This window comes from Lonchura striata, chromosome 30, assembly GCF_050655825.1.
Source record: "Lonchura striata isolate lonStrDom1 chromosome 30, ASM5065582v1, whole genome shotgun sequence".
NCBI classification, from domain to species: Eukaryota; Metazoa; Chordata; class Aves; order Passeriformes; family Estrildidae; genus Lonchura; species Lonchura striata.
In genome coordinates, this window is record NC_140732.1 from 7,089,516 (window position 1) to 7,117,305 (window position 27,790).

General features: G+C 65.9%; 1 protein-coding gene across 4 annotated transcripts; it reads right to left on the reverse strand.

Moving 5' to 3' along the window:
- Window position 1: 1 nt before the first annotated feature.
- On the reverse strand, window positions 2–27,775 carry XAB2 (XPA binding protein 2). 4 transcript variants are annotated; one of them, XM_085563153.1, is made up of 19 exons: window positions 27,523–27,773; window positions 26,220–26,368; window positions 24,899–25,022; window positions 23,455–23,652; window positions 21,343–21,477; window positions 19,778–20,323; window positions 18,361–18,505; window positions 16,407–16,558; window positions 14,312–14,431; window positions 12,222–12,353; window positions 11,353–11,484; window positions 10,116–10,229; window positions 8,986–9,148; window positions 7,047–7,237; window positions 5,142–5,264; window positions 3,668–3,839; window positions 2,211–2,337; window positions 415–506; window positions 2–115 (listed from the first exon to the last, which is right to left on the reverse strand). In XM_085563153.1, the coding sequence occupies exons 1-19, from the start codon at window positions 27,730–27,732 to the stop codon at window positions 54–56; spliced, it is 3,087 nt and encodes a 1,028-aa protein (XP_085419279.1). In that variant the 5' UTR covers window positions 27,733–27,773; the 3' UTR covers window positions 2–53. The 4 variants fall into 4 exon arrangements, with proteins under 4 accessions (XP_085419279.1, XP_085419280.1, XP_085419281.1 ...); XM_085563154.1 differs by having other exon boundaries at window positions 19,778–19,942; window positions 27,523–27,771; XM_085563155.1 differs by lacking the exons at window positions 2–115; window positions 415–506; window positions 2,211–2,337; window positions 3,668–3,839 and adding an exon at window positions 4,036–4,120 and having other exon boundaries at window positions 27,523–27,775.
- Between the last annotated feature and the right edge of the window lie 15 nt (window positions 27,776–27,790).

The following is a 27,790-nucleotide window of genomic DNA, read 5'->3' on the forward strand; positions in this document are numbered from 1 at the left end:
GCCGTGTCCAAAGGGGGTTTTTATTTGGGGGGGGAGGGGCGCCCCCGGGGGTCTCAGTCGTCCTTGAGCCCCCCAAAAACCGAGGCCGGGACCTGGCGCTGCTCCAGCTGCACCTCTGGGGGAGGGGAGGGGAGGGGAGGGGAGGGTCAGGGTGGGGGAGGGGCGCTCACCCATCCCCCACCAGGGCCGCGCCCAGGACCCCTCCCCCCCAAAAAAATCTCACTGTCCCTCCCCCCCACGGTATTGTCAGGCCCCTCCCCCCAGCCCCTCCCCCGATACAATCGGGCCCCTCCCCCTCCCTCTGTGCCCCTCCCCCAGCCCCTCCCCCTAGCCCCTCCCCCTTCCCCCACCCCTCCCCCTTCTCCCCACCCCCTCTCCCCAGCCCCTCCCCCTCCCCAGCCCCTCCCCCGGTACCGTCGGGCTCCTCCCCCTCCTCGTCCAGCTCGATCTCCTCGGGGTTCCCCTGCAGGGACAGGGGGGGCTCAGCCCCCGGGGGGGCCTCGGCCCTGCCCCGACCCCACGTCAGCACCGGGGGCGCCCCAAAACCGGCACCGGCACCCCAAAATCCATCGCGGACCCCCCGGGGCGCCCCAAAACCGGCACCGGCACCCCAAAATCCATCGCGATCCCCCGGGGCGCCCCAAAACCGGCACCGGCACCCCAAAACCCATCGCGACCCCCCGGGGCACCCCAAAACCGGCACCGGCACCCCAAAATCCATCGCGACCCCCCCGGGGCACCCCAAAATCGGCACCGGCACCCCAAAATCCATCGCGACCCCCCGGGGCACCCCAAAACCGGCACTAGAACCCCAAAACCGGCACCGGCACCCCAAAATCCATCACGACCCCGGGGCACCCCAAAATGCATCACGACCCCGGGGCACCCCAAAATCAGCACTAGAACCCCAAAATCGGCATCAGGACCCCAAAATCCATCAGAACCCGGGGGGACCCCAAAATCAGCACCCAGAGCTCCCAAAGTCCATCGCGACCTCGGGACACCCCAAAATCGGCACCGGGACCCCAAAATTGACATCAGGACCCCAAAACCCGTTTTTACCCAGGGGCACCCCAGAATTGACACCCAGAGCCCCCAGAATCCATCACGACCCCGGGGCACCCCAAAATCGGCACCTGGGGACCCCGAGTTGGCACCAGGTATCCCCAAAACCTGTTGGCAGGGGAGACCCCAAAATCAGGATTGGGACCCCAAAACCCATTGGAACCCAGGGGGACCCCAAAAACGGCACCCAGAGACCCAAAATGGCACCGAGAGCCCAAACTCTGCACCCACAGGGGAGCTGGGGGAGGCCGTGGGTGTGGCAGTGGGCGTGGCAGCATCGGGTGGGTGTGGCACAGTTGGGTGGGCGTGGCATGTTTGGGTGGGCGTGGCAGGGTCAGGTGGGTGTGGCACTTAGGTGGGTGTGGCAGGTTTAGGTGGGCGTGGCACATTTGGGTGGGCGTGGCAGTGCCAGGTGGGTGTGACAGGGTCAGGTGGGCGTGGCACAGGTGGGTGGGCGTGGCAGGTTTAGGTGGGCGTGGCACTGTTAGGTGGGAGTGACGGGTGGGCGTGGCATGTTTTAGGTGGGCATGGCACAGGTGAATGGGCGTGGCAGTGTCAGGTGGCCGTGGCACGGTTAGGTGGGTGTAACACAGGTGGGTGGGCGTGGCACAGGTGGGTGTGGCAGTGCCAGGTGGGCGTGGCAGAGTCAGGTGGGTGTGGCACAGGTGGGAGTGGCACAGTTGGGTGGGTGTGTCAGGGTTCCGTGGGCGTGCCAGGGGCGTGTCAGGGTTCATTGGGCGTGTCAGGGGCGTGTCAGGGTTGGGTGGGCGTGTCAGGGGCGTGTCAGGGTTCCGTGGGCGTGTCAGGGGCGTGTCAGGGTTCCGTGGGCGTGTCAGGGTTCTGTGGGTGTGTCAGGGGCGTGCCAGGGTTCTGTGGGCGTGTCAGGGTTCTGTGGGTGTGTCAGGGGCGTGCCAGGGTTCATTGGGCGTGCCAGGGGCGTGTCAGGGTTGGGTGGGCGTGTCAGGGTTCCGTGGGTGTGTCAGGGGTGTGTCAGGGGCGTGTCAGGGTTCATTGGGTGTGCCAGGGCCGTGCCAGGGTTGGGTGGGCGTGCCAGGGGTGTGCCAGGGTTGGGTGTGCGTGTCAGGGGCGTGCCAGGGCCGTGCCAGGGTTGGGTGTGCGTGCCAGGGCCGGCGCCGCGGGCTCACCTGACGAAGAGCAGGCGCTGGGGCGGGCGCGGCGCGTCCCGCTGGGCCTCGGCCGCCAGCGCCTCGGCGCGCTGCTCCAGCAGCTTCATCTCGTCCAGCCCGCTCTGCCCCGGCGCCAGGTCCGACACTGCCCACAGCCCCGTCAGCGTGGGCGCCGGCACCCCAGGGACCCCCCGGGCACCCCGGGACCCCCGGGACCCCCCGGGACCCCCCGGCGCCAGGTCTGACACTGCCCACAGCACCGTCAGCATGGGCGCCGGCACCCCGGGCACCCCGGGACCCCCGGGACCCCCCGGGACCCCCCGGCGCCAGGTCTGACACTGCCCACAGCACCGTCAGCGTGGGCACCGGCACCCCGGGCACCCCAGGGACCCCCCGGGACCCCCCGGGACCCCCCGGGACCCCCCGGTGCCAGGTCCGACACTGCCCACAGCCCCGTCAGCGTGGGCGCCGGGACCCCCGGCACCCCAGGGACCCCCGGGACCCCCCGGGACCCCCCAGCGCCAGGTCCGACACTGCCCACAGCACCGTCAGCGTGGGCGCCGGGACCCCCGGCACCCCAGGGACCCCCCAGGGTCAGCGTGGGCACCAGGACCCCCGGGCACCCCCAGGCACCCCAGGGACCCCCCAGGGTCAGCGTGGGCACCGGGACCCACCCCAGGGACCCCCCGGGACCCCCCAGGATCAGCGTGGGCACCGGGACCCACCCCAGGGACCCCCCGGGGTCAGCGTGGGCACCGGGACCCCCGGGCACCCCTGGGACCCCCCGGGACCCCCCCCAGGCCACCCCCAGGGAACCCCCATGGACCCCCCAGTTCCAGGTCCGACACTGCCCACAGCACCGTCAGTGTGGGCACCAGGACCCCCGGGGCACCCCCAGGGACCCCCTGGAGCACCCCCATGGACCCCCCCAGGGATCCCCCAGGATCCCGCATGGTAGCTTGGGTCTCCCCATGGCACTCTGTGACCCCCATGGACCCCCCCATGGAACCCCTGGGGTCCCAGGGACCCCCCCATGAAGCCCCCATGGACACCCCATGGATCCCCTGGGGATCCCCTGGGACCCCCAGGACCCCCATGGACCCTCCAGGGATCCCCCAGGACCCCCCCATGGACCACCATGGACCCCCATGGATCCCCCCCATGGACCCCCTGGGTATCCCCCAGGGACCCCCCAGGACCCCCCCATGGATGCCCCGGGACCCCCCAGGACCCCCAGGACATCCAGGACCCCCCATGGGCCCCCTGGGACACCTCCAGGGATCCCCCAGGACCCCCCGGGACATCCAGGACCCCCCATGGACCCCCTGGGACACCTCCAGGGACCCCCCAGGACCCCCCGGGACATCCGGGACCCCCCCACGCTCCCCGTGCCCCCATGCCCGGTGCCGTACCCGTGCCCCCGGTGCCACGCCCGTACCCCCCGTGCCCCCCGTGCCCGGGTCCCGGTGCCGTACCCGTTCCGGTGGCGCTGCCGGACACTTTGAGCATCTGCGAGGCCATGAAGTTCACCTGGGTGTTGTAGGTGGCCTGGACGCTGCGCTTGATGCGCAGCATCTCCCGGATGGTGTCCTCGTTGCCGTGGCGGATCTCAAACTCCTTCCACGTCTGCCAGAAGCTGCCTGTGATCTGGGGACATGGGGACATCATGAGGGACACGGGGACAGGGTCACATCTCAAACTCCTTCCACGTCTGCCAGAAGCTGCCCGTGATCTGGGACATGGACATGGGGACATCATGAGGGACACAGGGACACGGGGACAAGGTCACATCTCAAACTCCTTCCACGTCTGCCAGAAGCTGACCGTGATCTGGGACATGGACATGGGGACATCATCAGGGACATGGGGACATGGGGACAGGGTCACATCTCAAACTCCTTCCACGTCTGCCAGAAGCTGCCCGTGATCTGGGACATGGGGACATCATGAGGGACATGGGGACAGGGTCACATCTCAAACTCCTTCCACGTCTGCCAGAAGCTGCCTGTGATCTGGGAACACGGGGACACGGGGACACGGGGACACTGTCATATCTCAAACTCCTTCCATGTCTGCCAGAAGCTGCCCGTGATATGGGAACAGGGACATGGGGACATCATGAGGGACATGGGGACACTGTCACATCTCAAACTCCTTCCACGTCTGCCAGAAGCTGCCTGTGATCTGGGACATGGACATGGGGACATCATCAGGGACATGGGGACAATGCAGGGACACTGTCAGGGACAGCCTGGGGACACTCCTGGCCGGGTGCCACCTCACCCGTGGGTCGCAGATCTGGGAGCAGAGGGTGCCGCCAGTGTCCCCCAGTCCATCCCAGTCCATCCCAGTCCCCCCCAGTTCCCTCCCAGTCCCCTCCCAGTCCCTCCCAATCCCATCCCAGTCCCCCCCAGTCCCTCCCAGTCCCTCCCAGTCCCCCCAGTGCCCCCCAGTCCCTCCCAGTCCATCCCAGTCCCTCCCAGTCCCTCCCAATCCCCCCCAATCCCATCCCAGTCCCTCCCAATCCCATCCCAGTCCCCCCAAGTCCCCCCCAGTCCCCCCAGTTCCCTCCCAGTCCCCTCCCAATCCCATCCCAGTCCCCCCAATCCCATCCCAGTCCCCCCAATCCCATCCCAATCCCCTCCCAGTCCCTCCCAGTTCCCCCCAGTCCCACCAGTCCCCCCAGTCCCTCCCAATCCCTCCCAATCCCCCCCAGTCCCTCCCAGTTCCCTCCCACTCCCCTCCCAGTCCCTCCCAGTTCCCCCCAGTCCCCCCAGTCCCTCCCAATCCCTCCCAATCCCCCCCAGTCCCCCCAGTCCCATCCCAGTCCCTCCCAGTCCCTCCCAGTCCCCCCCAGTTCCATCCCAGTCCCTCCCAGTCCCCCCAGTCCCCCCCAGTCCCTCCCAGTCTCCCCAGTCCCCCCAGTCCCCCAGCCCCGTGCCCGCTCACCCGCGGGTCGCAGATCTGGGAGCAGTAGGTGTAGATGGCGCGTGCCCGATCCACCTCGCCCAGCTTGCACTCCATGTCGGCGAAGCGCAGGCACAGCTCCCGCGCCGCCTCGTCGCCCAGCACCTGCCGCGGGCGGCCGGGACGCTGCCACGCCTGCCACACCTGGCACAGCTGGCACACCTGGGCACAGCTGGGCCCACCCGGGACGCCTGTGCCACCTGGGCCCACCTGTGCCCAGCTGTGCCCACCTGGGACATCTGTGCCCACCCGGGATGCCTGTGCCACCTGGGCCCACCTGTGCCCACCCGGGACACCTGTGCCCATGCGGGACACCTGTGCCCACCCGGGACAGCTGGGACACCTGTGCCCACCTGTGCCCACCCAGGACACCTGTGCCACCTGGGCCCACCTGTGCCCACCCAGGACACCTGTGCCACCTGGGCCCCGCTGTGCCCAGCTGTGCCCACCCGGGACACCTGTGCCACCTGGGCCCACCTGTGCCCACCTGTGCCCACCCAGGATGCCTGTGCCCACCTGAGACGCCTGTGTCACCTGTGCCCACCTGGAACACCCAGGACGCCTGTGCCCACCCAGGACACCTGTGCCACCTGGGCCCCGCTGTGCCCAGCTGTGCCCACCCAGGACACCTGTGCCACCTGGGCCCACCTGAGCCCAGCTGTGCCCACCCAGGACACCTGTGCCACCTGGGCCCACCTGAGATGCCTGTGTCACCTGGGCCCACCTGTAACACCTGGGACACCTGTGCCCACCCAGGACACCTGTGCCACCTGGGCCCACCTGTGCCCACCTGTGCCCACCCAGGATGCCTGTGCCCACCTGAGACGCCTGTGTCACCTGGGCCCACCTGTAACACCTGGGCCCACCTGTGCCCACCCAGGACACCTGGGACACCTGTACCCACCTGGGCCCACCAGGGACACCTGTGCCACCTGTGCCCACCCAGGACACCTGTGCCCACCTGAGACGCCTGTGCCACCTGTGCCCACCTGGAACACCCGGGACACCTGTACCCACCAGTGACACCTGGGGCACCTGTGCCCAGCTATGCCCACCTGTGCCACCTCTGCCACCTGTGCCCACCTGTGCCACCCGTGTCTCCCAGTGCCCACCTGTCCCCATCTCAGTGTCCCCAGCCCCCCAGGTGTGGGCAGCTGTGCCCAGCCCCAGAGTGCCCCCAGGTGGTCCAGATGTGTCCCAGGTGTGCCCAGGTGTGCCAGGTGTGCCAGGTGTGCCCAGGTGTGCCAGGTGTGCCCAGGTGCCCACCTCGATGGTTCTCTGGTAGATGGGGCGCATGTGGGTGACCCCTCAGTGCCCCCAGGCCCCCAGGTGTGCCCAGGTGCGCCCAGGTGTGCCAGGTGCCCCCAGGTGCCCACCTCGATGGCTCTCTGGTAGATGGGGTGCGTGTGGGCGACGCCGAAGAGCTCTGGGTACCCCTCAGTGCCCCATAGCCCCAGGGTGCCCAGCCCCCAGGTGTGCCCAGGTGCCCCAGGTGCCCCAGGTGCCCCCAGGTGTGCCAGGTGTGCCCACCTCGATGGCTCTCTGGTAGATGGGGCGCATGTGGGTGACCCCTCAGTGCCCGAGGTGTGCCCAGCCCCCAGGTGTTCCAGGCCCCCCAGGTGTGCCAGGTGTGCCCAGGTGCGCCCAGGTGTGCCAGGTGCCCCCAGGTGTGCCCAGGTGCCCACCTCGATGGCTCTCTGGTAGATGGGGCGCATGTGGGTGACCCCTCAGTGCCCCCAGGCCCCCAGGTGTGCCCAGTCCCCAGGTACCCCCATGGCCCCAGGTGTGCCCAGGTGCCCCCAGGTGTGCCCAGGTGTGCCAGGTGCCCCCAGGTGTGCCAGGTGTGCCCAGGTGCCCCAGGTGCCCCAGGTGTGCCCAGGTGCCCACCTCGATGGCTCTCTGGTAGATGGGGCGCGTGTGGGTGACGCCGAAGAGCTCGGCGGCGCGGCGGATGTAGATGTGGAACATGTCGGCCTGCTGCGCTGGCGGCACCGCCCGCGTGCCGCGCTCGTACACCGCCATGGCCCGGCGCGCCAGCCCGAAGCGCTCCTCCAGCCGCGCGTACAGCAGGAAGATGGCTGCGGGCACGGGGACACGGGACACGGGACACGGGACACGGGGGGACACGGGACACGGGGGGACACACGGGGACACGGGGGGACACAGCACGTGAGGGACACGGAGACATGGGGATGTGAGGGACACGGGGACACGGGGACACAGGAGGACACGGGACACGGGACACGGGGGGACACGGGACACGGGGGGGGACACGGGACACGGGGGGACACGGGGACATGCGGGGGGACACGGGACACGGGGGGACACGGCACGTGAGGGACACGGGGACACGCGGGGGCACACGGGGACACATGGGGGGACACGGGGACACGGGGGGACACAGAGACGTGAGGGACACGGAGACATGGGGATGTGAGGGACACGGGGACACGGGGACACGGGAGGACACAGGACACGGGGGGGGACACGGGACACGGGGGGACACGGCACGTGAGGGACACGGGGACACACAGGAGGACATGGGGACGTGAGGGACACGGGGACACGGGGACACGGGAGGACACAGGACACGGGGGGGGACACGGGACACGGGGGGACACGGCACGTGAGGGACACGGGGACACACAGGAGGACATGGGGACGTGAGGGACACGGGGACATGCGGGAGGACATGGCATGTGAGGGACACGGGGACATGGGGATGTGAGGGACACGGGGATACGCGGGGGGACACGGGGACACGGGAGGACACGGCACGTGAGGGACATGGGGACATGTGGGGACATGGAGGGGACACAGGGACATGGGAGGACATGGGGGGACACGGGGACATGTGAAGACACAGAGAGGTGAGGGACACGGGGGGACACAGGGACATGGGAGGACATGGGGACATGAGGGGACATGTGGGGGACACGGGGACATGGACATGGGGACAGGGGACATGGGGACACAGGGGAGACATGACGACAGATATGGGGACATGTGGGGACACGGGGGGGACACACAGGAACATGGGGGGACACACAAGGACAAGGAGAGGACACAAGGGGACACGGAGGGGACATGGACAGGGACAGTGAGGGGACAAGGGGACATGCAGGGGACACAGGGGAGACACACGGGGACATGGGGAGACACATGGGGACATGGGGGGGAGACAAGGAGACACGGGGACATGGAGGGACAGGGAGGGGACACATGGGGACAGTGAGGGGACAGAGACAGGGACACCTGTCCTGGCACCCCCCGCTCCCCTCTACCTGCCATGTCCCCAATGCCACCAATGTCCCCAATCCCCCAATGTCCCCAGTGTCCCCAATGTCCCCAGTGTCCCCCCAGTGTCCCCAATGTCCCCAGTGTCCCCAATGTCCCCAGTGTCCCCAATCCCCCCAATGTCCCCAATGTCCCCAATGTCCCCAGTGTCCCCACTGTCCCCAGTGTCCCCAATCCCCCCAATGTCCCCAATGTCCCCATTGTCCCCAGTGTCCCCAATGTCCCCAATCCCCCCAGTGCCCCCAATGTCCCCAGTGTCCCCCCATCCCGTGTCCCCAATGTCCCCCCAAAATCCCCAGTGTCCCCATGTCCCCAATGTCCCCAATGTCCCAAATGCCCCCCCAATGTCCCCCATGTCCCCAATGTCCCCACTGTCCCCAATGTCCCCAATGTCCCCAGTGTCCCCAATGTCCCCAATGTCCCCAGTGTCCCCGCAAAATCCCCAGTGTCCCCAATGTCCCAATATCCCCCGTGTCTCCAATGTCCCCAGTGTCCCCATGTCCCCATGTCCCCATGTCCCTGTCCCTACTCTTGGCGTGCTGTGGGGGACACCCGTCCAGCGCCTGCTCGAAGAGGTCCCGGGCCCGCTCCAGCTTCCGGCCGCCGTAACGAGCCACGAACTTGGAGAGGTACGTGAGCCACAGGTCCCCGACGTGCGGCCAGCGGAACAGCGCGATGCCACGCTCGTAGGCCTGCGGGACACGGGGACATTGGGGACACTGGGGACACTGGGGATACTGGGGGGATTGGGGACACTGGGGACACTGGGGACATTGGGGGGACTGGGGACACTGGGGGGATTGGGGACATTGGGGACACTGGGGGGATTGGGGACACTGGGGACATTGGGGACACTGGGGACAGTGGGGACAGTGGGGACATTGGGGACATTGGGGACATTGGGGACACTGGGGACATTGGGGGGACTGGGGACACTGGGGACATTGGGGACATTGGGGACACTTTGGGGACACTGGGGACAGTGGGGACATTGCAGGGATTGAGGACATTGGGGGGACTGGGGACACTGGGGACATTTGGGGATATTGGGGACACTGGGGACATTGGGGACAGTGGGGACACTGGGGTGTTGGGGACACTGGGGACACTGGGGGGATTGGGGGACAGTGGGGGGACTGGGGACACTGGGGACACTGGGGACATTGGCATGGGGACACAGTGCCACCACCGGGACAGCAGGACACCGCTCATGTGCACCCACGGGGACACCCATGTGAGCCACAGGGTGACTGGGGTGTCCCCAACACCCTCCTGGGGTGTCCCCAACCCCTCTGGCTGTCCCCAACCCCTCTCTGGATGTCCCCAACCCGTCTGGGTGTCCCCAACACCCCTCTGGATGTCCCCAACCTCTCTGGGTGACCCCAGCCCTGTGCTGCACTGTCCCCACAGTGTCCCAGCTGTCCCCAACTGTCCCCCTGTGTCCCCATCTGTCTCCAGTGTCCCTGTCCCCAGGCCCCGTGTCACCTTGAAGCTGTCCCCAGTGTCCCCCTGTCCCCATCCCGTGTCACCTTGAAGCTGTCCCCAGTGTCCCCTGTCCCCTGTCCCGTGTCACCTTGAAGCTGTCCCCAGTGTCCCCTGTCCCCATCCCGTGTCACCTTGAAGCTGTCCCCAGTGTCCCCTGTCCCCATCCCGTGTCACCTTGAAGCTGTCCTCGAAGCGGCCGTGCTCCTCCAGCAGCAGCGCGTAGTTGATGACGATCTGGGGCGTGGCGATGCGCAGGTCCAGGATGCGCTCGTACACCGCCCGCGTCGACTGCGGGACACCGACACGGACACGGACACGGACACAGACACGGGACACGGACACGGACACGGACACGGGATGGGGACACGGGACACGGGACACGGGACACAGGATGGGGACACGGGACACGGGACATGGGACACAGGATGGGGACAGGGCATGGGGACAGGGCATGGGGACAGGGGACAGGGGGACAGGCCATGGGGACATGGAGACATGGGATGGGAACATGGGGACAAGGGACACGGGATGGGGACATGGATGGGGACATGGGACACGGGGATGGGGACAGGGCATGGGGACATGGGGACATGGGATGGGGACACGGGATGGGGACAGGGGACAGGGGACATGGGATGGGGACATGGGACACAGGAACACGGGGACATGGGATACGGGATAGGGACATGGGACACGAGATGGGGACACAGGATGGGGACACGGGGACAGGGGACATGGATGGGGACATGGGACAGGGATGGGGACAGGGGGATGGGGAACAAGGGGACATGGGGACACGGGACGGGGACACGGGATGGGGACATGGGATGGGGGACAGGGACATGGGGATGGGGACACGGGATGGGGACATGGGGACACGGGACAGGGGACACGGGGACATGGGATGGGGACAGGGAGAGGGACAGGGACATGGGGGACAGGGACAAGGGGACAGGGACACAAGGATGAGCACATGGGGACACGGACAGGGGACACAGGGACAGGGGGACAGCAGGGTCACAGGCAGGTCCAGCACACCCCGGGCACAGGGACACAGCGCTGTCCCCAGCTGTGCCCAGGTGTGCCCATGCCCCCCAGGTGTGCCCCAGGTGTACCCCGGTGGGCCTGGTGCCCACCAGGAAGGTGTCCATGTCCCCCAGGTGTGCCCAGGTGTACCCAGGTGTGCCCAGGTGTACCCAGGTGTGCCCAGTGCCCACCAGGAAGGTGTCCGTGCCCCCCAGGTGTGCCCAGGTGTGCCCAGATGTGCCCGGTGCCCACCAGGAAGGTGTCCGTGCCCCCCAGGTGTGCCCAGGTGTGCCCAGATGTGCCCAGTGCCCACCAGGAAGGTGTCCATGCCACCCAGGTGTGCCCCAGGTGTGCCCAGGTGTGCCCAGGTGTGCCCAGTGCCCACCTGGAAGGTGCCCAGGCTCTCCTCCAGGTCGGCCAGCATGGCCCAGACGCGCAGGGATTTGTAGAGCCGGTTCTGCACCGGCTCCGAGCTGTCGAAGAACTCGGCCCGGCGCGCCGGCAGCGCCGTGGCTCTCTGGGGAGAAACCGCGGGAAAACGGGAAAAACGGGGAAAAACGGGAGTGGGAATGGGGAAAACGGGAAAAAACGGGGAAAAACGGGAGTGGGAACGGGGAAAACGGGAAAAAACGGGAGTGGGAACGGGGAAAACGGGGAAAAATGGGAGTGGGAATGGGGAAAACGGGGGAAAACAGGAGTGGGGACGGGGTCCCATTTTTGGGTTCCCATATCAGGGTTCCATTTTTGGGGTCCCATTTTGTGGTGCCCATTTTGGGGTCCCGTTTTTGGGGTGTCCCGTTTCAGGGTCCCGTTTTTGGGGTCCCGTCTGGGGTCCCATTTTTGGGGCCCCGTTTTTGGGGTCCCGTTTCAGGGTCCTGTTTTTGGGGTACCATTTCGGGGCCCCATTTTGTGATGCCCATTTTGGGGTCCCATTTCAGGGTCCCGTTTTTGGGATCCCGTTTTTGGGGTGTCCCGTTTCGGGGTCCCGTTTTTGGGGTCCCGTTTTTGGGGTCCCGTTTCGGGGTCCCATTTTTGGGGTCCCATTTCGGGGCCCCATTTTGTGGTGCCCATTTTTGGGGTCCCGTTTCGGTGTCCCGTTTTTGGGGTCCCATCTGGGATCCCGTTTTTGGGGTGCCCATTTTTGCGGTCCCATTTTTGGGGTCCCATTTCGGGGCCCCATTTTGTGGTGCCCATTTTTGGGGTCCCATTTTGGGGTCCCGTTTTTGGGGTCCCGTTTTTGGGGTGCCCCCTCACCCGCAGCACGCTCAGCGCCTCCTGGTGCCGCTGGTGGCGCAGCTCCAGCTCCCCGAACTCGCACCAGATCGCCGCCAGATCCTCCACGCGGCGGAACCGAACCCGCGTGGCACGGGACAGGATGGAGCGGGCCTGGGGACACAGGGGACATCACTGGGGACACTGGGGACACTGGGGACACTGGGGACATTGGGGACATCGGGGACATCGGGGACATTGGGGGGATTGGGACACTGGGGACATTGGGGACATTGGGGACACTGGGGACAGTGGGGACACTGGGACACTGGGGACATCGGGGACACTGGGGACACTGGGGACACTGGGGACACTGGGGACACTGGGGACATCGGGGACACTGGGGACACTGGGGACACTGGGGACATTGGGACACTGCAGGGATTGGGACACTGGGGACACTGGGACACTGGGGACATTGGGGACATTGGGGACATCGGGGACATTGGGGACACTGGGGACATTGGGGACACTGGGGGGACATTGGGGACACTGGGGACATTGGGGGGATTGGGGACACTGGGGACAGTTGGGGACAGTTGGTGACATTGGGGACACTGGGAGCATTGGGGACACGGGACACTGGGGACACTGGGGACACTGGGGACATTGGGGGACACTGGGGACACTGAGGGGACATTGGGGACAGTTGGGGACAGTTGGTGACATTGGGGACATTGGGGACACTGGGGACACTGGGGACACTGAGGGGACATTGGGGATGTTGGGGACAGTTGGTGACACCGGGGACACTGGGACAGGTTTTGGGGGCCCAGACAGGTTTCGGTATCCCAGGCAGGTTTGCAGTGCCTGCAGGTTTTGGGGTGTCCCGGTTTCGGGGTGCCCCAGTTTCGGGGTGTCCCTCATGGTTATGGGGTGTCCCTCAGGGTTTCAGGGTGCCCCAGTTTCGGGGTGCCCCTCAGGGTTTTGGGGTGCCCCCTGGGTTTCGGGGTGCCCCAGTTTTGGGGTGTCCCGGGTTTCGGGGTGCCCCCCAGGGTTTCGGAGCGCCCCTCAGGGTTTCAGGGTGTCCCCCAGGGTTTCGGGGTGCCCCAGTTTTGGGGTGTCCCTGTTTCGGGGTGCCCCCCGGGTTTCGGGGTGCCCCCCGGGTTTCAGGGTGCCCCCAGGGTTTCGGGGTGCCCCGCAGGGTTTCGGGGTGTCCCCCAGGTTTCGGGGTGCCCCTCAGGGTTTCGGGGTGGCCCTGTTTCGGGGTGCCCGGGTTTCAGGGTGCCCCCCCGGGTTTTGGGGTGCCCCTCAGGGTTTCAGGTGCCCCTCAGGGTTTTGGGGTGCCCCAGTTTCGGGGTGCCCCAGTTTCGAGGTGCCCCTCAGGGTTTCGGGGTGTCCCCCAGGTTTCGGGGTGCCCCTCAGGTTTTCGGGGTGCCCCAGTTTCGGGGTGCCCCGGTTTCAGGGTGTCCCTCAGGGTTTCGGGGTGCCCAGGTTTCGGGGTGCCCCAGTTTCGGGTTGCCCGGGTTTCGGGGTGCTCCCCAGGGTTTCGGGGTGCCCCAGTTTCGGGGTGCCCCAGTTTCGGGGTGCCCCCCGGGTTTCGGGGTGTCCCAGTTTCGGGGTGTCCCGGGTTTCGGGGTGTCCCAGTTTCGGGGTGTCCCTCAGGGTTTCAGGGTGTCCCCCCGGGTTTCGGGGTGCCCCGCAGGGTTTCGGGGTGTCCCGCGGGTTTCGGGGTGCCCCTCAGGGTTTCAGGTGCCCCTCAGGGTTTTGGGGTGCCCCAGTTTCGGGGTGTCCCAGTTTCGGAGTGCCCCTCAGGGTTTCAGGTGCCCCCCAGGGTTTCAGGGTGTCCCAGTTTCGGGGTGCCCCGGTTTTGGGGCGTCCCTCAGGGTTTCGGGGTGTCCCAGTTTCGGGGTGCCCAGTTTCGGGGTGCCCAGTTTCGGGGTGTCCCAGTTTCGGGGTGCCCCAGTTTCAGGGTGCCCAGTTTCGGGGTGCCCCAGTTTCGGGGTGCACCCCAGGTTTCGGGGTGCCCCAGTTTCGGGGTGTCCCAGTTTCGGGGTGCCCCCCAGGGTTTCGGGGTGCCCCAGTTTCAGGGTGCCCAGTTTCGGGGTGCCCAGTTTCGGGGTGCCCCTCACGTCGTCCAGCTGCCCGTTGTCCTCGTAGAAGCGGGCGAAGGCCACCCAGAGCTCGTGGGGGCGGCCGGTGGCGCGCTGGGGATCCACCGTGCGCACGGCCTCCGTGAAGGTCTGGATGATCTGGGACGGGGACACGGGGACATCAGGGACATCGGGGACATTGGGGGACATCAGGGACATCAGGGGACACGGGGACATCGGGGACACGGGGACATCAGGGACATCGGGGGACATTGGGGGACATGGGGACATCGGGGGACATTGGGGGACACGGGGACATCGGGGACACGGGGACATCAGGGACATCGGGGACATCGGGGGATGTTGGGGACATCAGGGACATCGGGGGAATTCGGGGACATCAGGGGACATCAGGGGACACGGGGACATCGGGGGACACGGGGACATCGGGGGACATCGGGGGACATCGGGGACATCAGGGGACATCAGGGGACACGGGGACATCGGGGGATGTTGGGGACATCAGGGGACATCAGGGGACATCGGGGGACATCAGGGGACATCGGGGGACATCGGGGGACATCGGGGACACGGGGACATCAGGGACATCGGGGACATCGGGGGAATTCGGGGACATCAGGGGACATCGGGGGACACGGGGACATCAGGGGACACGGGGACATCGGGGACATCGGGGACATCGGGGGAATTCGGGGACATCAGGGGACATCAGGGGACACGGGGACATCGGGGACATCGGGGGACATCGGGGGACATCAGGGGACATCGGGGGACATCGGGGAATGTTGGGGACATGGCACAGAGGGACATGGGGACACAAGGACACGGGACAGAGGGACAGAGGGGACACAGGGACACTGGGACAGAGGGACATGGCACAGAGGGACATGGGGACATCAGGGGACATTGGGGACACTGGGGACATAGGGATGTTGGGGACACGGGGACAGACGGGACGCTGGGGACATGGGACAGAGGGACAGGGGGACAGAGGGAACACTGGGGACAGGGGACACAGCACAGAGGGACAAGGGGACATCAGGGACATTGGGACAGAGGGACAGAGGGGACATTGGGGACACAGGGGACAGAGGGGACATCGGGGAGACGTGGAGGATGTTGGGGACGTTGGGGACATGGGGGACATGGGGACAGAGGGGACACGGCACAGAGGGACAGCAGGGACACAGGAGGACATTGGGGACATGGGGACACAGGGACACGGGGACAGCACAGCCGCCACCCAACCCCCCAAACCATCCCAGCCACAACCCCCGGGCGCACCCGGCACCAACAGCCACGTCCCCACTGTCCCCAGTGTCCCCAGTGTCCCCAATGTCCCCAGTGTCCCCAGTGTCCCCAATGTCCCCAATGTCCCCAATGTCCCCAGTGTCCCCAATGTCCCCAGTGTCCCCAGTGTCCCCAGTGTCCCCCAATGTCCCCAGTGTCCCCAATGTCCCCAATGTCCCCAGTGTCCCCCAATGTCCCCAGTGTCCCCAATGTCCCCCATGTCCCCAGTGTCCCCAATGTCCCCAATGTCCCCAGTGTCCCCCAGTGTCCCCAATGTCCCCAATGTCCCCAGTGTCCCCAGTGTCCCCAATGTCCCCAATGTCCCCAGTGTCCCCCAGTGTCCCCAATGTCCCCAATGTCCCCAGTGTCCCCAGTGTCCCCACTGTCCCCAATCCCCCCAGTGTCCCCAATCCCCCCAGTGTCCCCAGTGTCCCCAATGTCCCAGTGTCCCCAGTGTCCCCAGTGTCCCCAATGTCCCCAGTGTCCCCAGTGTCCCCAGTGTCCCTGTCCCCAGTGTCCCCCAATGTCCCCAGTGTCCCCAGTGTCCCCAATGTCCCCAATGTCCCCAATGTCCCCCGTGTCCCCAGTGTCCCCAGTGTCCCCCAATGTCCCCCATGTCCCCAGTGTCCCCAATGTCCCCAGTGTCCCCAGTATCCCCAGTGTCCCCAGTGTCCCCAATGCTCCCAGTGTCCCCAATGTCCCCAATGTCCCCAGTGTCCCCAGTGTCCCCAGTGTCCCCAATGTCCCCAGTGTCCCCCGTGTCCCCAGTGTCCCCACTGTCCCCACTGTCCCCACTGTCCCACTGTCCCCACTGTCCCCGGACCTTGTCGGGCTGTCCCTGGTGCAGGGCCACGCGCTTGTGCCACTCGTGCACGTTGTGGGGGTTCTGGCGCAGCAGGACGCTGTTGAGCAGCAGCGGCCGCCGCGCCATCAGCCGCTCGAAACGCGCCAGGCGCAGCTCCAGCTCCACCTCCCCTGCGGGGACACACGGACACGGGTGACACGGTGACACGGGTGACACACGGGGTGACACGGGTGACACATGGGGTGACACACAGTGACACAGGGACACGGTGACACACAGTGACACGGGTGACACCGCGGGCACAGCGCCATCAGCCGCTCGAAGCGCGCCAGGCGCAGCTCCAGCTCCACCTCCCCTGCGGGGACACACGGACACGGGTGACACAGTGACACGGGTGACACACGGGTGACACAGGTGACACACGGGGTGACACAGGACACACAGGGTGACACAAGTGACACAAAACACACGGGTGAGCCAAGGGCGACACAGGGGACACACAGGGTCACACAGGGTGACGCAGGCTGACGCGGTGACAAGAGTGACAAGAGTGACACAGGACACACAGGGTGACCCAGGGCTGACACGGGTGACGCAGGGTGACACAGGGTGACAAGGGTGACACAGGGATCAAACAGGGTGACACAGGGTGACACGAGTGACACAGGACACACAGGATGACATAGGGTGACATGGGTGACACAGGGGACACTCAGGGTCACAGGGTGACACGGGGTGACACGGGGTGACACAGCGTGACACGGGGTGACAGTGCCCTGCCCATTTTTGGGATCTCTCCCCATTTTCGGGGTCCCCTGCCCATTTTTGGGTTCCCCCTCCATTTTCGGGGTCCCCTGCCCATTTTTGGGATCTCTCCCAATTTTCGGGGTCCCCCTCCCCATTTTCGGAGTCCCCTCCCCATTTTTGGCATCCCCCTCCACATTTTCGGGGTCCTCTGCCCATTTTCGGGGTCCCCCTGCCCGATTTCGGGGTCCCCCTGCCCATTTTCGGGGTCCCCTCCCCATTTCGGGGGTGCCCTGCCCATTTCTGGGGTCCCCTGCCCATTTCTGGGGTCCCCCTGCCCATTTTCAGGGTCCCCCTGCCCGATTTCGGGGTCCCCTGCCCATTTTCAGGGTCCCCCTGCCCATTTTCGGGGTCCCCTGCCCATTTTCGGGGTCCCCCTGCCCATTTTCAGGGTCCCCCTCCCCATTTCGGGGTCCCCCTGCCCATTTTCGGGGTCCCCCTGCCCATTTTCGGGGTCCCCCTGCCCATTTCTGGGGTCCCCCTGCCCATTTTCAGGGTCCCCCTCCCCATTTTCAGGGTCCCCTCCCCATTTCGGGGTCCCCCTGCCCATTTTCGGGGTCCCCCTGCCCATTTTTGGGGTCCCCCTGCCCATTTTCAGGGTCCCCCTCCCCATTTCGGGGTCCCCCTGCCTGATTTCGGGGTCCCCCTGCCCATTTTCGGGGTCCCCCTGCCCGATTTCGGGGTCCCCCTGCCCGATTTCGGGGTCCCCCTGCCCATTTTCGGGGTCCCCCTGCCCATTTTCGGGATCCCCCTGCCCGATTTCGGGGTCCCCCTGCCCATTTTTGGGGTCCCCTGCCCATTTTCAGGGTCCCCCTGCCCATTTTCGGGGTCCCCCTGCCCATTTTCGGGGTCCCCCTGCCCATTTTCAGGGTCCCCCTGCCCATTTCTGGGGTCCCCTGCCCATTTTCAGGGTCCCCTGCCCGATTTCGGGGTCCCCCTGCCCATTTTCGGGGTCCCCCTGCCCATTTTCGGGGTCCCCTCCCCATTTTCGGGGTCCCCTGCCCATTTTCGGGGTCCCCCTGCCCATTTTCAGGGTCCCCCTGCCCATTTTTGGGGTCCCCTGCCCATTTTCGGGGTCCCCTCCCCATTTTCGGGGTCCCCCTGCCCATTTTCGGGGTCCCCCTGCCCGATTTCGGGGTCCCCCTGCCCGATTTCGGGGTCCCCTGACCGTCGTGGCCGCGGCCGAGCTGGGCCTGCGTGTCGAGCAGCGCGGCGATGACGCTCTCCTCGAAGCGCGCGTAGCTGTCGAAGACCTGCGTGAAATCCCGCACGGTCATCACGGTCTGCACGGCTTCTTCATACACATCCCGGGCCTGGAACGGGATAAACCGGGTTAATTTAACCGGGTTAACCAGCACGGTCAGCACGGTCTGCACGGCCTCCTCGTACACATCCCGGGCCTGGAACGGGATAAACCGGGTTAATTTAACCGGGTTAACCAGCACGGTCAGCACGGTCTGCACGGCTTCTTCATACACATCCCGGGCCTGGAACGGGATAAACCGGGTTAACCGGGTTAACCAGCACGGTCAGCACCGTCTGCACGGCTTCTTCATACACATCCCGGGCCTGGAACAGGATAAACCCAGTCCAGGTGTGTCAGTCAGTCCAGGTGTGTCAGTCAGTCCCAGCTGTGCCGAGCTGTGTTCCAGGTGTGCCCAGGTGTGTCAATCTGTCCCAGGTGCCCCCAGCTGTGTCCCAGGTGTGTCAGTCAGTCCCCAGGTGTGTCAGTCAGTCTGTCCCAGCTGTGTCAGTCCCTCCCAGGTGTGCCCAGGTTTGTCAGTCAGTCTGTCCCAGGTGTGTCAGTCTGTCCCAGGTGTGTCCAGGTGTGTCAGTCAGTCCCTCCCCAGGTGCACCCAGCTGTGCCCAGGTGTGTCAGTCAGTCCCAGGTGTGTCAGTCTGTCCCAGGTGTGTCAGTCTGTCCCAGGTGTGTCCAGGTGTGTCAGTCAGTCTGTCCCAGGTGCCCCAGCTGTGCCCAGCTGTATCAGTCAGTCCCCAGGTGTGTCAGTCAGTCCCAGCTGTGCCCAGGTGTGTCAGTCAGTCCCAGCCGTGCCCCCAGCAGTGCCCAGGTGTGTCAGTCAGTCTGTCCCAGGTGTGTCAGTCAGTCCAGGTGTGTCAGTCAGTCCCAGGTGTGTCAATCAGTCCAGGTGTGTCAGTCAGTCCCAGGTGTGTCAGTCAGTCTGTCCCAGGTGTGTCAGTCAGTCTGTCCCAGGTGTCAATCCCTCCCAGGTGTGTCAGTCACTCAGTCCAGGTGTGCCCAGGTGTGTCAGTCAGACCAGGTGTGTCAGTCTGTCTGTCCCAGGTGTCAATCCCTCCCAGGTGTGTCAGTCAGTCCAGGTGTGTCAGTCAGTCCGTCCCAGCTGTATCAGTCAGTCCAGGTGTGTCAGTCAGTCTGTCCCAGCCGTGCCCAGGTGTGTCAGTCTGTCTGTCCCAGGTGTGCCCAGGTGCCCCCAGCTGTGCTCAGGTGTGTCAGTCAGTCCCAGCCGTGCCCCCAGCCGTGCCCAGGTGTGTCAGTCAGTCTGTCCCAGGTGTGTCAGTCAATCCCAGGTGTGTCAGTCAGTCCCGGCCGTGCCCAGGTGTGTCACCTTCTCCAGGTGCCCGCAGCGCACGTAGCAGTCGGCCAGGGCGCCCCAGAGCCGGCCCCGCTGGTCCGTGAAGCGCGTCAGGCCCCCGCGGATGATCCCGCCGGCGTCCAGCGAGCGCACGCGCTCGGGGTGCTGGGACAGCAGCTCGCACAGCTCCTGCCAGAGCTGGGAAAAACGGGGTGAGAGACCCCAAAACCGGCCAAAATCCACCCAAAATCCACCCAAAATCCACCCAAAATCCACCCAAAATCCATCCCGAATCACCCCGGGGTGCTGGGACAGCAGCTCGCACAGCTCCTGCCAGAGCTGCCAAAAAATGGGGTTAGAGACCCCAAAACTGCCCAAAATCCACCCAAAATCCACCCAAAATCCACCCAAAATCCATCCCGAATCACCCCGGGGTGCTGGGACAGCAGCTCGCACAGCTCCTGCCAGAGCTGGGAAAAATGGGTGTGAGAGACCCCAAAACTGCCCAAAATCCACCCAAAATCCATCCCGAATCACCCCGGGGTGCTGGGACAGCAGCTCGCACAGCTCCTGCCAGAGCTGGGAAAAACGGGGTGAGAGACCCCAAAACCGCCCAAAATCCACCCAAAATCCACCCAAAATCCACCCCAAATCCACCCAAAATCCATCCCGAATCACCCCAGGGTGCCCTCACCTGTCCGTGGGTGCCCTGTGCCCCCCTCAGGTGCGCTCAGGTGGTTCCCAGGTGCCCTCACCTGTGCCCAGGTGCCTCCTCAGGTGTCCCAGGTGCCCTCCCCTGTCCCCAGGTGCCCTCTGCCCTTCTCAGGTGTCCCCAGGTGCCCTGGGCCACCTTCAGGTGCCTCCAGGTGCCCTCACCTGTCCCCAGGTGCTCTCACCTGTACCCAGGTACCCTCCAGGTGCCCTCACCTATCCCCAGGTACCCTCCAGGTGGTTCCCAGGTGCCCCAGGTGCCCTCACCTGCCCCCAGGTGCCCTCACCTGTCCCCAGGTACCCCCAGGTGCCCCCAGGTGCTCTCACCTGCCCCCAGGTGCTCTCACCTGTCCCCAGGTACCCCCAGGTGCCCCCAGGTGCCGTCACCTGTGCCCAGATGCCCTCACCTGTCCTCAGGTGCCCCCAGGTACCCTCCAGGTGCCCCCAGGTGCCCTCACCTGTGCCCAGATGCCCTCACCTGTCCTCAGGTGCCCCCAGGTACCCTCCAGGTGCCCCCAGGTGCCCCCGGGTGCCCCAGGTGCCCTCACCTGTCCCCAGGTACCCTCCAGGTGCCCCAGGTGCTCTCACCTGTCCCCAGGTGCCCTCACCTGTCCCCAGGTGCCCCTACCTATCCCCAGGTGCCCTCACCTGTGCCCAGGTACCCTCCAGGTGCCCCAGGTGCTCTCACCTGTCCCCAGGTGCCCTCACCTGTCCCCAGGTGCCCCTACCTATCCCCAGGTGCCCTCACCTGTGCCCAGGTACCCTCCAGGTGCCCCAGGTGCTCTCACCTGTCCCCAGGTGCCCTCACCTGTCCCCAGGTGCTCTCACCTGTCCCCATGTGCCCTCCCCTGTCCCCAGGTGCCCTCACCTGTCCCAGGTGCCCTCACCTGGTAGTTGGACTTGCCGTGGCGGGACACGAAGCGCTCGTCGTTGACCAGGCGGGCGAGGAGCTGGGCGGCCTCGTCCAGGCGGCCGACGGAGCGCAGGTACGCCACGAACTGCTCGGCCTCCTCGGGACACAGCTGCACACGCGTGTGTCACGCGTGTTACATGTGTCATTGAACCCCCCCGCGCTGCTCGGCCTCCTCGGGACACAGCTGCACACGCGTGTGTCATGTATAACACGTATGTGTCACCTGAGCCCCCCCGCACCGCTCGGCCTCCTCGGGACACAGCTGCACACGCGTGTGTCACGCGTGTTACATGTGTCACTGAACCCCCCCGCGCTGCTCGGCCTCCTCGGGACACAGCTGCACACGCGTGCGTCACGTGTGTTACATGTGTGTCACAGAACCCCCCCCATGCTGCTCGGCCTCCTCGGGACACAGCTGCACACGCGTGTGTCATGTGTGTTACATGTGTGTCACTGAACCCCCCCCTGCGCTGCTCGGCCTCCTCGGGACACAGCTGCACACGCGTGTATCATGTGTGTTACATGTGTGTCACTGAACCCCCCCGCGCTGCTCGGCCTCCTCGGGACACAGCTGCACACGCGTGTGTCATGTGTGTTACATGTGTCACAGAACCCCGCCCCGCGCTGCTCGGCCTCCTCGGGACACAGCTGCACACGCGTGCGTCACGCGTGTTACATGTGTCATTGAACCCCCCCGCGCTGCTCGGCCTCCTCGGGACACAGCTGCACACGCGTGTGTCACGTGTGTTACGTGTGTCATTGAACCCCCCCGCGCTGCTCGGCCTCCTCGGGACACAGCTGCACACGCGTGTGTCACGTGTGTTACATGTGTCATTGGAACCCCCCCGCACCGCTCGGCCTCCTCGGGACACAGCTGCACACGCGTGTGTCATGTGTGTTACGTGTGTCACTGAACCCCCCCACGCTGCTCGGCCTCCTCGGGACACAGCTGCACACGCGTGTGTCATGTGTGTTACATGTGTCACTGAACCCCCCCCACGCTGCTCGGCCTCCTCGGGACACAGCTGCACACGCGTGAGTCACGTGCATGTCACCTGTGTCACCTCTGTCATCTCAGCGTCACCTGTGTCACTTCAGTGCCAGGTGTGCCCCAGGAGTGCCCAGCTGTGCCCAGAAGTGCCCAGGTGTGTGCTAGGTGTGTAAGAGCTGTGTCCCAGGTGTGCCCAGGTGTATCCCAGGTGTGCCCAGCCGTGCCCAGGCGTGCCCAGGTGCCCCCAGGTGAGCCCAGGTGCCCCCAGCTGTGCCCAGCTGTGCCCAGGTGTGCCCGGGTACCTTGAGGAAGCGGCGGAAGACGCGCACGGCGGTCTCGGGCAGCGGCTGTGTGTGTGTGTTTGTGCCCAGGTGTATCCCACGTGCCCCCAAGTGCCCTCAGCTGTACCCAGGTGTGCCCAGCTGTGCCCAGGTGTGCCCAGCCGTGCCCAGGTGTGTGCCATACCTTGAGGAAGCGGCAGAAGACGCGCATGGCGGTCTCGGGCAGCGGCTGTGTGTGTGTGTGTGTGTCTGTGTGTGTGCGTGTGAGTACCCAGGTGTATCCCAGGTGTGCCCTTCTGCCCCCAGGTGCGCCCAGCTGTGCCCAGGTGTGCTCAGGTGTGCCCAGGTACCTTGAGGAAGCGGTGGAAGACACACACGGCGGTCTCGGGCAGCGGCTGTGTGTGTGTGTGTGTCTGTGTGTGTGCGTGTGAGTACCCAGGTGTGCCCAGGTGTCCCCAGGTGTGCCCAGCTGTGCCCAGGTGTGCCCAGCCATGCCCAGGTGTGCGCCATACCTTGAGGAAGCGGCGGAAGACGCGCACGGCGGTCTCGGGCAGCGGCTGTGTGTGTGTGTGTGAGTACCCAGGTGTATCCCAGGTGTGCCCAGGTGTGCCCAGCTGTGCCCAGGTGTGCCCAGGTGTGCCCGGGTACCTTGAGGAAGCGGTGGAAGACGCGCACGGCGGTCTCGGGCAGCGGCTGTGTGTGTGTGTGTTTGTGCCCAGGTGTATCCCACGTGCCCCCAAGTGCCCTCAGCTGTACCCAGGTGCCCCCAGCCGTGCCCAGGTGTGCCCAGCTGTGCCCAGGTGTGCCCGGGTACCTTGAGGAAGCGGCGGAAGACGCGCACGGCGGTCTCGGGCAGCGGGTGCCGCCGCACGAAGCTCAGGTAGGGCGGCCAGAGGCGCCGGTGCTGCGTCACGGGCAGCGCCCGCAGCGCCCGGTCGAAGGCGCGGCGCGTCCGCGTCACCCGGCCCTGCTCGGCCAGGAAGTGGCAGTAATCCAGCCAGATCCGCGGCATCTGCACAGGGGACGTGGGGACAGTGAGGGGACACCGGGGGGATTGGGGACATTGGGGACAGTGGGGGGACATCGGGGAGATTGGGGGGATTGGGGGGATTGGGGACATTGGGGGGATTGGGGACATGGGGACACTGGGGACGTTGGGGACATTGGGGGACATTGGGGACATTGGGGGATTGGGGACACTGGGGGGATTGGGGACATTGGGGACATTTGGGACAGTGGGGACATCATTGGGGACAGGAAGTGGCAGTAATCCAGCCAGATCCGCGGCATCTGGACAGGGGACGTGGGGACAGTGAGGGGACATCGGGGGGATTGGGGACATTGGGGACATGGGGGACATTGGGGACACTGGGGACACTGGGGACATTGGGGACATTGGGGACACTGGGGACACTGGGGACACTGGGGACATTGGGGACAGGAAGTGGCAGTAATCCAGCCAGATCCGCGGCATCTGCACAGGGGACGTGGGGACAGTGAGGGGACATCGGGGACATCGGGGGGATTGGGGACACTGGGGACACTGGGGACACTGGGGACACTGGGGACACTGGGACATTGGGGACACTGGGGACACTGGGGACACTGGGGACACTGGGGTGATTGGGGACACTGGGGACAGTGAGGACATTGGGGACATTGGGGACATGGGGGACATGGGGACATGGAGGGACAGCTGAGGACATGGGGGACAATGGGGACATTGGGGACATTGGGGACATTGGGCAGATTGGGGACCCATGTCCCCAGCTGTGTCCCCAGGTGTCCCCATGTCCCAGGTGTCCCCAGGTGTTTCCCCATCTGTCCCAACTGTCCCCAGCTGTCCCCGGTGTCCCCATCTGTCCCCATGTCCCCAGGTGTCCCCCAGGTGTCCCCAATGTCCCCAGGTGTCCCCATCTGTCCCCATGTCCCCAGGTGTCCCCATGTCCCCCATGTCCCCAGGTGTCCCCAGGTGTCCCCAGCTGTCCCCAATGTCCCCAGGTGTCCCCAGCTGTCCCCAATGTCCCCAGGTGTCCCCAATGTCCCAGGTGTCCCCATGTCCCCCATGTCCCCAGGTGTCCCCAATGTCCCCAGGTGTCCCCAGGTGTCCCCAGGTGTCCCCATCTGTCCCCATGTCCCCAATGTCCCAGCTGTCCCCAATGTCCCAGCTGTCCCCAATGTCCCCAGGTGTCCCCAGGTGTCCCCAATGTCCCCAATGTCCCCAGGTGTCCCCAATGTCCCCAGGTGTCCCCTCTCACCTTGTGCATGAACACCAGCGCCCTCTCGTGGACGGCGTTGGCCTCCTCGAAGGCCGGGTCCGAGGGGCAGCGACCTTTGACCTGTGCCCGCCGCTGCCGCAGGTACTGGTACCACAGCTTGTAGCTGGGGAGAGGGCACAGCTGGCACAGCTGGCACCTGTGTCACCTGACACCCCTGACACACCTGTGACACCTGCCGCAGGTACTGGTACCACAGCTTGTAGCTGGGGAGAGGGCACAGCTGGCACAGCTGGCACAGCTGGCACAGCTGGCACAGCTGGCACTCCTAACACACCTGGCACACCTGGCACCTGGGTCACCCGGCACCCCTGTGACACCTGGCACAGGTACTGGTACCACAGCTTGTAGCTGGGGAGAGGGCACAGCTGGCACAGCTGGCACAGCTGGCACCCCCGACACTCCTAACACACCTGGCACACCTGGCACCAGGGTCACCTGGCACCCCTGTGACACCTGGCACAGGTACTGGTACCACAGCTTGTAGCTGGGGAGAGGGCACAGCTGGCACAGCTGGCACAGCTGGCACAGCTGCCACCCCCGACACTCCTAACACACCTGGCACACCTGGCACCTGGGTCACCTGACACCCCTGACACACCTGTGAAACCTGGCACAGGTACTGGTACCACAGCTTGTAGCTGGGGAGAGGGCACAGCTGGCACAGCTGGCACCTGTGTCACCTGACACCCCTGACACACCTGTGACACCTGGCACAGGTACTGGTACCACAGCTTGTAGCTGGGGAGAGGGCACAGCTGGCACAGCTGGCACAGCTGGCACCTGTGCCACCCATGTTGCTCCTGCCACCTGAGCCACCTAGCCCCACCCCCAAGCACCCCAGATGCCCTCAGGTGCCCCCAGCTCCCCTCAGGTGCCCCCCAGGTGCCCCCAGCTCCCCCCAGATGCCCCCAGGTGTACCCCAGGTGCCCTCAGGTGTATCCCTGGTACCCCCAGCCCCACCCAGGTGCCCTCCAGGTGCCCTCAGGTGTCCCCCAGGTGCCCCTGGCTTCCCCCAGGTGCTTCAGGTGTCCCACAGGTGCCCCCCAGCTCCCCTCAGGTGCCCCCCAGCTCCCCCCAGGTGCCCCCAGGTGCCCCCAGCTCCCCTCAGGTGCCCTCAGGTGCCCCCAGCTCCCCTCAGGTGCCCTCAGGTGCCCCCAGCTCCCCTCAGGTGCCCTCAGGTGCCCCCAGCTCCCCTCAGGTGCCCTCAGGTGCCCCCAGCTCCCCTCAGGTGCCCCCAGCTCCCCTCAGGTGCCCTCAGGTGCCCCCCAGCTCCCCTCAGGTGCCCCCCAGGTGCCCATACCTGCCGGGCAGCTCCCTCAGGGCTCTCTCGTAGATCTGGTTGAGGCGGGCGCGGGGCCCGCGCTGCCGGGCCTGGGCATAGCGGAGCCAGCCCCGCACGGAGAACGGGTTCCTGAGGAGCTCCTCCTCGTGCTGGACCTCCTCTTCCTCCTGAGGGGACATTGGGGACATTGGGGACACCCAGGACGGGTTCCTGAGGAGTTCCTCCTCCTCCTCTTCCTCCTGAGGGGACATTGGGGACACCCAGAACGGGTTCCTGAGGAGTTCCTCCTCCTCCTCTTCCTCCTGAGAGGACACTGGGGACACCCAGAACGGCTTCCTGAGGAGCTCCTCCTCGTGCTGGACCTCCTCTTCCTCCTGAGGGGACATTGGGGACATTGGGGACACCCAGAACGGGTTCCTGAGGAGTTCCTCCTCCTCCTCTTCCTCCTGAGGGGACATTGGGGACATTGGGGACACCCAGGACGGGTTCCTGAGGAGTTCCTCCTCCTCCTCTTCCTCCTGAGGGGACATTGGGGACACCCAGAACGGGTTCCTGAGGAGCTCCTCCTCCTCCTCTTCCTCCTGAGGGGACATTGGGGACATTGGGGACACCCAGGACGGGTTCCTGAGGAGTTCCTCCTCCTCCTCTTCCTCCTGAGGGGACATTGGGGACACCCAGAACGGGTTCCTGAGGAGTTCCTCCTCGTGCTGGACCTCCTCTTCCTCCTGAGGGGACATTGGGGACATTGGGGACACCCAGAACGGGTTCCTGAGGAGTTCCTCCTCGTGCTGGACCTCCTCTTCCTCCTGAGAGGACATTGGGGACATTGGGGACACCCAGAACGGGTTCCTGAGGAGCTCCTCCTCCTCCTCTTCCTCCTGAGGGGACATTGGGGACACCCAGAACGGGTTCCTGAGGAGTTCCTTCTCCTCCTCTTCCTCCTGAGGGGACACTGGGGACACTGAGGGGACTCTCAGGGGACAGAGGACAGCTCCGGCTCCTCCTGAGGGGACACAGGGACAGAGTTCGGGACAGGGATGGGAAGTGGAGGGGACACGCGGGGACAGAAAGGGACAGGAGGGGACAAAAAGGGACAGCAAGGGACAGCAAGGGACAGGAGGGGACAGGAGGGGACAGGGATGGGAACTGGAGGGGACACGCGGCGACAGAAAGGGACAGAAAAAGACAGAGGGGGACAGGAGGGGACAGCAGGGGACAGCAGGTGACACCAGGGGACAGCAGGGGACAGCAGGGGACACCAGGGGACACCAGGGGACACCAGGCGACACCAGGGGACACCAGGGGACAGCCCCGCACTCACGAAGCACAACTCGGGCCGCGCCGGGCCCGGCCCCGCTCCGGGATCCGCCATCGCTGCGGGCCCCGCTTCTTCCAGCGCTGCCGCTTCCTCCAGCGCTGCCGGCGGCTGCTCCGGGCCGGGCCCCGCTCCCGGTCTCTCTCCCGGTGTCTCTCCCGCCGCCTCTCCCGGCGGCTCCTCCCGCGCCGCCATCTCCGCCTCAGCCGCCGCCATCTTCCCGCGCGCTGCCTCACTTCCGGCGCGCCGCCCTCACTTCCGGCGGCTCTGCCGC